The 12454-nt window shown below is 28.9% G+C and overlaps 1 protein-coding gene across 26 annotated transcripts in view; it reads left to right on the forward strand.

Moving 5' to 3' along the window:
- LOC145292934 (protein polybromo-1-like) overlaps positions 1-12454 on the forward strand; it is a 172713-nt gene that overhangs the window by 55503 nt on the left and 104756 nt on the right. For 15 of the 26 annotated variants that reach the window (XM_080139189.1, XM_080139116.1, XM_080139108.1 and 12 more), the window contains exons 8-9: positions 4373-4453; positions 9592-9807. The exons of 4 other annotated variants lie outside the window; for them this stretch is intronic. In XM_080139189.1, coding sequence (XP_079995315.1) covers positions 4373-4453; positions 9592-9807 — 297 coding nt within the window. The remainder of the gene's footprint in view (positions 1-4372; positions 4454-9591; positions 9808-12454) is intronic. 7 more of the 26 variants (XM_080139151.1, XM_080139227.1, XM_080139316.1 and 4 more) reach the window with 1 other exon arrangement.

The raw sequence follows: 12454 nt of genomic DNA on the forward strand, positions 1-12454 counted from the left end.
CATTTTTATTTTGGAGCAGGGGGACAAGTATTACACTCTAACAATATTAGGTGATTTTAATTTTCCCCGCAGGTGACATTTGCTGTCCTAATTGTTGTCAAGAAATGACAATGAATATCAATTTTCTTTCTTCATTAAAAATTCCTTCATGTTTGTTTATTTAAAAAAAATAATTAACTTTTATTTTAATTTAGCAACTGTTACAATATACCAATTTTTTGCGACAAGCTGATGAGACTTGAGTGATGAAAAAAAAAATTCCATTTTTCTTTTTGAATAAAATACTAAAAAGTTGTCAGGGGTATCTTTATCAATTTAGATCAAATCCTATTTTATTTTATAAGTGGATCTCAAACATTGTATTTGTTTTTAGCCACAGTTGGTCTTAAAACAAATGGTAACAACAGCAAAGTTATCCATATCTAAATAGACTCCTGTAATGAAAGCAAAAAATAAATTAAAAACAAAAATCCACTATATTGAATTTTCTTCAGTTTTGGAACAGTTATTTCCAATGAATTTTTATCAACAAAAACTGATAAAATTTGAGAATCATTTTTATTCCTGTACAAATGTGACATCAGCCAAAGAGACAACTGAGAGATGCTAAAAGTAAAAACTGTCAGCCATGTATTTAATATATTTATGTTAGTTGTATCCAATGATTGTAATGTTGGAAAGCCTTCAGAAAAAGGAAAAGTCGCCTGCTCAGTTTGTGGAAAGGGAGTTGGGATCAACTCAGTTTTTTAATAGGACTTGTAAGCATTATGTGCAGTTCGATTACAGATAGGTTAAGGGATAAAAACCAGTTTGTGTGCAAGAAGTGTACAACAATGGAGATGGATGAGAACTTGTATGTAGAGAAAGTATATTTGAACAATAAAGCTATTGAGATTGGCAGAAATTGTGTCACCTCAATAATACCATTAGAATACAGGAAGGAGTTAATGTTGATGTGATTGCAAGAGTTACGAATGGATGGAATAAATTCAGGGGGCTTCTGCCATTACTAGCCAGCAAAGTGTTACTGCTGTTGAACAAGGCAAAAGTCTATCAGATATGTGTATGCAATTTGATAATCTATAAAAATGAAACCTGACCGGTGAGGGTTAAGGATATGTGACATATGTAAATGATACAATGTATGTGTAATGCGGATGTTAAAGATAGGTTTAGATCGAATGATCTCAGAGGAAAATTAAATCTCCATAGTATAAGGACATTTGTGCAAAACAGGAGACTTTGATGGTTTGATCACATTGAAAGACTGGATGAGAATTCTTAAGTGAGATGTAGAACACTTGAGGTAGCAGAGTCAATTGGCAGGGGAAAGTTAAGGAAAATATGGTAAGAAGTAATAAGGATTGCATTGGGAGATAAAGGGATAAATAAAGACCTGGCCAGAAATAGATTAATTTGAAAGTCAATTTATGAAAGTTTGCTAATACATGCCACCATATAAAACAGATGTTAAAATGAATATGATGATGATGATTATTTGCAAACAATGGTTTTTAAAAATGGCATAAAAAGTTTTGCAAAATTAGAAAAGATTCCCTAATTTAATATTTTTCACAATGTACAATATTTGTTCTTTTTGTTTGGCTGACACAAAACATATTTAATTTCCACACAACTCTGCTTGTTTTATGTAATAACAATTATAATAAAAAAATAATAATAATTAGTGAAATCCATCTAGGAGAGAAGTAATGTAGTGAGTGAGAAATAGATTTTGAACTGCAGGTACCTCCAACATGCACCACAGATTTACCCCCACCTATATGTAAAGCGATGTGACTGTAATTATATTTAATATTATCATCCTAACTTCTGTACCATTTAAAGGAAGAAGCTTCAAATAAACTGCTAATATTAAAAAAAATTTTTTTACAGCATAGGAAAATAATGAAAAGCGAGACTAAACTCGTGTTTACATTATTGACACCTTAAAAAAAATGTTCCTATGTAGTGATCATTTTCAAGCCGTAAACATGTTTAAAAAACTTAGCAAAAATCAACTAATGGTCAGATTTTAATAAAATTTTCAATACTTATTCACTTTTAATTTAACTTGCATATTAAAAGTAGGTTTTGTTTAATATAGAGGGAAAAGTTTTTTTAGGTGTTCTTCTGTAAAAACTATGCACAAACACAAAATAATGACGTAGCTGATAGTGTGTAAAATGTTGGTGATTTTAAACAAAAATTTGGGCTTCCCTACCAAACTTGAATAAGTAGGCTATGTAATAAATTTTCACTCGCATATGAACAGATAGATAATTAATACCGAGTTGCTATGCAAAGTGTCATCATTACATAAGTCCACATGTGAACTCAAATTACCAAATCAATACATTAAAAAGAAATAGACTTGAGTTTTAACCAACAGAAACTCTCCCACCAAAGTCGGATCATTGGCTTGAAGCCTGCCTGTAGATATGAAATAAGTAGATAAACTTAGTTGACAGGAGAACTGAACATGCTTTAGGCAAGATATAAAGTAGCTGATTTGATCTTATTGAAATGTTTTATTATGCACAAAGTAATTTAAATTCATCTTGTCAACTTTACATTTAATTTTTGTTAACCATTCCCTTCTTCAAGTCTTTAATGAAGTGTGAAGTATATATATATATATATATATATATTAGTGATGGAATGATGATTCCAATATTTTTCTCTATTCCGATTCTTTATAAATTTCTAACTATTTAACTATAAAGTTCTTATTTTGTCCTGACTATCGCAAAAACACATGTTAAATGTGCATATATTTTCTCAAATGTTAAAACATCCTTGTGGGGGAAAGTAATCTATAGATTTTAGTTTTACTGGTAGTTTAAAATCAATAAATATTTATTATTTTATTATTACTACCAGCTGTGGAAGATTATGTTTTAAACAAAATCAAACAAATAGATAATTAAAGAAATTATTTTTGGTATTGTAAAATTGGCACAATTTTTTCCAATTCTGGTACCAGCAAAAGTTCTGATTTTTCTGATTCTGATTAATCATCTTAACATATATATATATATATATATATATATATATATATATATATATATATATATATATATTAAGCCCCTTCTTTGGGTAGAATACTGTTGTAAATGTATCTCACCTGCTGCTTAATTGACTATAAAGTGAGGCTCACTGTTTTTTTTGTTTATAAATGAACAAGCAGCTCGAGCACTGTAAAAACAGTAGACGAGTGTCTATTTAAATGGACATTTGACGAGGTCATTTATGAGCATCAACCCCATGGGCTGAAGGTTAGAACTGCCAACTATCAATGTGATGTTTATAAGTTCAATCCCTGGCTAGGGAAAGGTGGTGGTCTAGCTGCACTGATAAGCTGTGATACAGCGAAACTACTGTATGTTGATGACATATATATATATATAAATAAATAAATGACAAAATGTCTATATTTTAAATTCCAAAATATTGTCCAGATTACAGTTTATTTCTTTCAACATGTTAAAATGTTCAATTATTATGTCACTTTTTGAATCATTTCCATCTTGACTCTTTAGAAGAATAGGAACTCATCAACTTTAAAAGAAAATAAAAAGAATGTAGGCTTGATTACATAAATCAAGATATATAGTTTTAAGTAGTAACACTACACTTCTAGACAAGATTAAGTTTAAGGCTCCCAAAATTCATTCTAAAATTATCCACATAGTATGACATTGAGTTTTAAGTGAGAATCTTCTAGAGGTTAAAGGTTCAATTCTAACTAAAGGTGATAATAACTAAGAATAACATAAAAAATAACAATTATAGCATGACTGATAGAATGACAATAATCTACTGCTGTGAAGAAAATTAAGGCCACTTTAAAATTCAGTATAAGTTTCCAGATTCAATTATTAAATTCCCATCTTTGAAAAGAAGGTTGAGGGTCACATTGGCTGAAACATTGTGAATACAATAAACAAGATGAATATTTTGATTTTTTTTTCCCTCCAAATCTTAAGAAAGTAGTTTAATCAATTGTTGTCTATTTTTAATTAATTTCCTATTTTCATTAATTAAATCATTAATTTTTCCAAATTAAAGTATAAAAATTTTCAGAAAAGTAACTTTTATTTTGGCAATCAGTATAATTGAAAATTGTGTGATTTTTAGTGAAATTGATAGTTTAAAGACAAATTTGTATCATCCCTTGATTAATTTAGCTTTTTTATTGAAATTTTTTATGAATAAATTGAATTAATGTAAAGTTTCATGTCCTTTGCTTAATGTAATCAACCATTTATTGTTATCAAGATAACACTGCTCAAAGTAATTCTAATGAATAGCTTTTACTCTTATGCATATTCTATTTTTCTTGTTTGTTCATTGTGTCCAATGATGACAGTCTTGACTCCACCATCAATGCGTCCTCACATGGATGTACAGTCCAAGCTGTGATCCACACTATCTGCCACAAGCAGAACAGGTGAGAATATTGACGAAGGATGTAAATATGGTTTTTGGGTGTTTATACACCGATACATATATACATGCAAACATATTTTACAAAAAAAAAAAAAGTCAAAGAACAGATAAACATTGTCTGTTTATATTATTCTTCTTTATGGAAAGGAAGACTAATGTGAAAATAATTATTTTGTTGTTTTTATTTAATAAATATAATAAATAATTTTATATAAATATAATAAATAAATTGTGTCTGAAAATAACAGGACTGGGCTCACAAACAATTTATTTCAATTCCAAATAACAAACTACATTGTTTCCCCTTCAAAGTAATTAATGAGTTTCATGCATTTTCTCATTCTTCTCTGCTTCCATACTGCTGGGATGATCCTCCACTCCTCTATTATCATCCTCTTGATATCCTTTGCATTTTCAAGATGAGTCATCTTGATTATTTTCTTGATTTTGAAGTTAAAAAAATATTTCATAGGAAGGTTGTTCAGTACAGTGAATGTTTTTTTTTTTAAATTTGCTGCTCATCGTTTGTTTCTCAGTGTTTATAGCTGACCAATCTGAAAAAGAAGACTGAAAAAAAAATGCATGTGTAAAAATATAAGAAAGTTAAGATTACGATTATTATTCTGCCAAGGTATCATGTTAGATGATAATGCGATCGACTCGCCCATAGCTCAAACGCCACGCCCAGAGTTGTTATTTTTCAGAAACATTTCATACACATCACGAATTAAAATAAACTGTTTTAAACTAATTTCCAAATTAATGTTAATTTCTGAAAACTAATTTATAACATAGAAAATAACCTTTATCTTGGTTTCAAAATCCGAATCCGTTTAAGAAGGTAAAAAAAAAATTGTAAACAATTCCATGTCATAAGGTGCTGTGTGATCAATAATCATCATGTAAGCTGGCAGTGCCCATCCTTCTCCAGCTCATGCTATTCCACAACTTCTGAAAAATTTTGTCATGCTCAATTTCATTTACATTGCTTGGGTTGGCCTATTGCATATGGTTTTACAGGTTTGGAGAAAGATGGTGACTGATTGGTTAGATTCTAAGCATTCTCTTTTAACATTCTCTTTTCTACATTCACCCAAAGAAGATAAAATGAAATTCTTTTTTAAAATAGAATTTTCTTTAGTGCTTATTTATGTTAGGGATGAAATATGGCAGATCAAAATGAAATAACAGGAAACTTGGTGATCAGATGAAAATATTACATCAAAAACTATATGAACTTAATGAATAATATTTAAATAAAAAATAAAGTTAATTTACTATTGGATTCCATGAACTCCAAACCACATTTGCACCAAGCCATACTGTTGTAGAAGATTATCTCTTTTCTTCTAATATAAAGATGACACTTGTCATTTGAAGTTTGTGGAGTCCAAATAATAAATTAATTTCATTTTTTATTAAAATTCTACTCAATAAGTTTTTGTAATTTTTGTGTATACTAATATTTTCAACTAATATGTATATCCATAAGTTTTCTTGTTATTCTATTTTAATCTACCAGATTTCATATGTACCTTAATATAAATAAGCACTTTTTCTTTTTTGTTTTGTGTTTTTTGATTCAAAATTCAATTTGAGAAAACCCGTAATCGATTCTGTTTAAATTTTCTTGTCATTTAGAGATTTTAATGATTCGACTTTAAAAACAAAGTTATGAAAATTAACATAGCTTCATTTTTTTAATTTTTTTATTGCTAATGGTAGTATATCAGTGTTTTCTGTTGGTATATTTAAAGAATGATTTGGAAACCATGGGTAAAATAGCAACTTCAGTTATATTAATTATGCCCAATAAGTATTGTGTTCTTGTATTAAAATAAACCTAAAAAAAAAAAAAAGAATTGATATACTGTTATAGTGATAAAAGAGGGAATAATTCTAAATAAAGAAAGTAAGAGTTATCGCCCTTTAAAGATTCTGACATCCCATTTCTCCGAACGCAACATCTATATATATAAAAGCGAAAATGTGTGTGTTAGTGTGTGCACTTTTTCTGTATGTCCACAAAAGGCTCAGTTACTTCTATTTGACCTCATTTAGTCATTAAGTGCGAGCAGATTATTTTTGCAGTTTTAACAAAGGAGCTACAACACCTTTTGGCCAAGATCAAAGTGTAGTATCTGTTCTTCAGATGCAGCACTCCCATTTTTTGTTCTCCCTCAGTGGAGGAGAAATCCTTCACGACTGAGACAATTTTTATTTTTGTACCTTTTCTCCATGTTAAAAAAACGACCCTGGTGTCTAACTCTGCCCCGTGGAGAGGCATTGTAACTAGGTACAATAATATCAAGGCGTCTCCATTTATGCTGAAGATCTACACAATGTCAACATCAATATATTACATATGGAAGTGTCCACTGTGGAATTTCCACTGGCCCCACTAGTGAAAGCATTAACAGTATTCTGTGAAAACTATTCTATGGATTTTTTTTTACCAAATTTGCTGGTACATGTGATACAGAAGAAGTCAATATAATTTCTAGCAGATCCTAAGAAATGATATTGATTAAAGAAGCTCTTTTACAGTTAGCATAAAACTTGGTATCCTCTTTTAGGTATTCATTGTAATCAAAACTGAATAGCAACTTTTAAGCTGAATTAGATTAAGTTTTAATTAGAAAAAATCAAAAATTTTAAAAATAAATTGATTTATGAATTCTAAAGATAAAACTGAGAAAGAGTATGTTCTCATTAAGAAAAAAATCCCTTGTGAACTTCATTGGAACTTTTAGATTATGCATTTTAGTTGTGAATAATCCAAGAAATATGTAAATATGCTAATTCTCTTTTGAATTCTATCAGATGATTGCAATTTATAAAGGAATACTTTATTTTAAATCTCTTCACTTTTTTTCCATAAAGTTGAATGGTTTGTGCATTCAGGGTACAAAACTAATTATAACTTAGTTTTTTGTTCTTGTTTTAATGAATGTATTAATCAAAATATTTCACAATGGATATTTTTATTTGTTAAGTTAATTCGATTGTAGGGTAATGTTGGAATATCTCACCCATTTTACTTAGTGTTCTCCCAATTGTTGGATAAAGTCGATTATTGGTTTTAAATGATACCCTAGAGTCAAATTCTAATTTACTTTTTAACATATATAAAATTGGACTTTTACCTTTCATAGACATTTTCTTTTCAATAATTTATTATTCTTAAATTATAAATTTGTATGTTTTAACTTAATTTTTCTTGTACCAAGTAAGATGGATGAGACAATCCAACAGACACTATAGTACAATTTAATCCTTGTTTCATGTAATTTTTTTTTTAAATTTAGTCATTTTTTTTTTTAAAAAGCTTTAGTGAGGTATATGTTCTCTGAGTGCTATTCTAGTACTCCATTTGTATTTGTATGCATATTGAGTTTTAGTATTAAATTGTCTGAAATGCATCAAAATGGATGAATGAATGTAATAAATCAACCTTATCATATAACAGATATCTGGTTTTACTGGAAATTAATGAGATCATCTATGTCTTCCTGTTCCAAACCTTGAACTGCATATTATTATTTTTGTTTAATTTTTATAATTTTCAAATAAAACAACTTATGTAAAACATTCTTTGCTATTATGTTTTTGAATTTTTTAGATGAGGATTTATAATTTGGATTATATGGATTACTATTCTCATCTTGAATGTTATTCACATAACATTTTGGTTGATGTAATCTCTGATCTTCTGCTGATGTATCTTGTCAAATTTGGGGAATCTTTTCATTGAACCCGTGAATGTAAATGGAATTTTGAATAAAACCCTTTATTTAATCAATGCAGATAGCATGCTCCCATTCCATCAGCCATGACCAGGTTGAAATCTTAAATAATTCGCAATAGTATTCTTTGTATTGTCCTGCAGTGAGGTTTGAACCTTCAACCTCCAAAATAGTGTTATTTACGATTGAATCTTACCTAGTATTTTATCCATTACTTTACGCGGAAGGGTGTCTTCAAGGACCATGGTGTAATAGATAAAGTACTAGGTAAAATTTAGTTGTGACACTCTTTTGGAGGTTTAAGGTTCAATCCACTGTGCGAATGTTACATCAGTCCAAATGTTGTACGAATAACGTTCAAGATGAGAATAGTAGTCAGAATAATCCAATTAATTCATATTCTTTGCTGTTTAAGGATGTCTGACACAAACACAAATCCCATGATTTGTAAAACTTCCAAATTAATACCACCATACGATTCCTTGTAAAATTTTACCTGAGAAAAGTTGTTTAATCTTTATAAAAGGCTTTGTTTCCAATTGCATCACCAAAGTAACAGACAGATAAACTACAAATATATCCTTTAAATGTGGTTCCTCTGTTTTTCTGTCTATCTAGTTGTAGGTGTAATTAAAAATAAAGCCCTATACTAAGATAAAACACAATTTTTCTCTTGTAAGCATTTAGGAGAAATTCAGTTATGGTATTACTTTTATATTAAAGTGTTTTACATTAATATTATTGGGTTTGCTTTTATGTTGGATACCTATCAACAGTAATGATGATTTCCTTTTATTAATAACTTGAAAATGAATATTATAGAAAAAATTGTGAGTTGAGGGTTGGGAGTAGGATTATGCAAAGGTTCTCATTTACTCCTGGGCAACACCAGTAATGCATGCTAATATATTATAGATTACAGCATTGTTCAGTTCTATATTTATCGAGATATAAATTTATCATGTTGCTTTCTTCTTCACAATAAGTCACCTAAATTTTTCAAGTGAAACACAAATATTTTCCTTGCCATCGTTTTTCTTTGTTTATGCAAAAAGTTTTCAAATTAAAATGAAAATTGAAACTTTTGATTACAGTTAAGCTTGAATTTGTTTCAAATGCTGTTTCTTTTTTTCTTTTAATTCCTTTTATATTTCTCTTTCTTTTAACATTTTATTCTCTCTCTTCTTGTTCCTGTCTCTCTCTCTTTCTCGGTGTCTCTTTTTTTCAACTCTTTAATATATATATATATATATATATATATATTTTTTTTTTTTCTTTGAATACTAACAAAGAGAGAAATAAATAAATGGCCAGGTCTTAAAATTTATTTTTATCTTGTCAAATTGCACTCTATCTTGTTGTTGACATTACCAGTTGTATGTTTTCATTCCAGAGAACTGCAGAGTATCAATAAAACTTGTTTTAAAGAACAATCCGAAGATGAAAGTGATCTTGGTGGATGGCAGACCCCAGTAACTCCGTGTGAAGATGAATCATATAGTATACAAAAAGACCGAACATTTTGGTCTTTATATTTTGCAGTTAAAAACTATAAGAATGCCATGGGTCAAAATCTTGCTGAACCATTTTATAAGTTGCCCAGTCAAAGGTAAGTATAATTGAAACAAGTTTGATCCTTCAATTCAGCCGGTACTTATCAGGACAAATTTATCTTTAGTTTATCTTTGACAACTAAATATTTTTGTTTATTAGCTAAATAGAAAAGTTACTAGCCAAACTCACGTGATTTTTAGAATATGACATCTTTGTTCTGTGACAATTATAAAGATTTTTTTTTGTATTTTTTTAATAAGTGTAATTCTAAATATACAGCAAATTTTATGTTGATACTTGAAGGTATAAACATTCTAATTTCTTCAGATGTTTTTTAAACAGCCTTTGTTAAAAATGAAGTGTATGTCGTTCTATTAAACTTTTATTGTTTAATTTTATTTTGTTTGTTTTATTAAAGAAAAAAAGTTGGAATGATATTTTTCACCCAGTAGTGAGCTTTGGAAATGAAAGAAATACAATCGCCAAAAGATGAGCATTTCATTATTTCTAGTCGCCACTTTGAAATATTACTCACAAATGCGACTGTTTCACTCGCAATGTAGAGCCCTGCTTATGCAGTGAATGTTGCCTGGCATATTGCGGCAGCTTACATAAACTGTTGGAATATGGTGAAACACTCAGCTAATAAAAATCGCTCAATCAAATGACACTGCAGAAACATTGTTGGAAGAAAATATTAGTTTTAATTGTGCAAAAATTTAAATCATTAAAAGTAAAATGCAACTTTTTTTTTCCAAGTCTCATCTTGAAATTGGAAAAATAATCAAGATAATATACATGTGGTTTTATGATATGGCAACTGTACAAAATTCAAAGCAAGAGTGTACCATCAGTGTGGAACACACCATGACTAATTGGAAAAATTTCCTACAAGACATTTGACAGAAATATTTTCTTAGGAATCCTTGGCAGATTGGAGGTGAAACCCTCCTTCCCATAATAAAAGAATTATATACTGCCAGGGACCACAGTCATATCTGACTATTGGAAGGCCTAGCCTACCTCTTAACCTTAACATAAAAAAAACCAACAGAATAGACAAAAAAGAACATTTTTATAAAAAAATAATTTTTTTTCGTACCGCCCCCCCCCCCCCCCAAACATTCTTAAAACAGAAACATTTCTTACAAGCAATTATAAACACAAAAAAAAATAATGTTTTCAAAAACTTTTCTTACAAAAAACAAAAATGTTTTCATTTGTTGCTATACATTATTTTATAAAAAAAAAATAAATAATTTTACATGAAACTTAACGTAGGTCGATTTTTAAAAAATATTTATTTCAATTTTTTTCATTGAAATTACTATATGATATTTTCTATTATGATGTTTTATTTTTTTTCTAGTATTTTAAAATTTGATCAGTGCTCTGTATATTCCAGTGGTTTACATATGCTACTGGAATATGCTGAGGCAACATCATGGAAAAACAGTTGTTCACTGTATAAGTACCATTTTTCATTCTTACCTTTTTTATTTATTTCCATCGGTGATACTTGTTATGATGGGAGGTGAAATATATCCAATCACCAGTGTAACAATTATCAAATGCTGTCAGTAGATATTTATTAGATTACTTATGGTCACGTATTTGTTATTATTTTAATAATTTTGCGTAATTACAATAAGAATTACAGGTAAAATCGTGGCTACCGAGAAAGAAGGCTCATGTATATGACAGCGTAACGTCACTTCCTGATTAAGTTGTAGGTATAGACAGTTTCCGGTATTCAACCATGTGGTCATGCTAACAGACATAAAAAAAATATGGCTACCAATATGTGTTACTGATTGTCCATGCATGTTCTAAAGAGAAAGAACAATTCTTCATTCGGATAATAATTATAATCGCACATTTGGGATAATTTTAATAAACTTTTGTAAGTGAATTCGTGTTTGAACTTTTATTTTTATTGGAGAAAGTTGAATATTTCATTTTATTTATTTATTTATTTTTTTACTGCAAAACAAACAATTTTTATATAATATTTTTCAGTCCGTTCTTTTTTTTTTTAATAATAAAATTTTTCACTGAGTATTTTCAAATATTTTAAAGTAAGCATTTTTTTTTTTTTTTTTTTTTTTTTTTTAACGATCGGTGAATTATCAATATTTTAGCACCGGGCGTACCATAAGATGGGGTGACTCTGACCACCCGGGGTGACTGAGCCATTAAAATAAAAAAAAAAAATAAATAAGTGTGTAAATAACTCTGCTGCAAATATTTGCTACTGCACCAAAACGCGTCTGTAAAATTATGAAATCGTATAGGACCTGGAAATTCTATTTAAAATTCAGAGATCATATATTATTATTATTATTTTAATTTATATTTATTTTAAAGGATCAAAGTCACCCAGGGTGGCCAGTGTCACCCCAGTTTACGGTAATTTATTCCTTTGAAATATTTTTAAAACTTCAAGTTTGTTTTTTTATAACATTTTCACTGTAAATAATTTACATGACGGGTTTGTATTACTATACACATAGATTCGAAAAAATTGTCAAAAAACAAATATATAACAAATAAATGTTATCAAAGGCAAGATAAGTTACTTTTCTACCAAACATTCCGACATTTTTCTTTTGAAAATATATCAATAAACATTGTATGCTTTTCGAAGCGATTACACGTTTTAAAGCGAGTAAAACCACTAAAAACCTTTCCAGATAGGTAGA

This window comes from Euprymna scolopes, chromosome 2, assembly GCF_053919585.1.
Source record: "Euprymna scolopes isolate OS-2025 chromosome 2, ASM5391958v1, whole genome shotgun sequence".
NCBI classification, from domain to species: Eukaryota; Metazoa; Mollusca; class Cephalopoda; order Sepiida; family Sepiolidae; genus Euprymna; species Euprymna scolopes.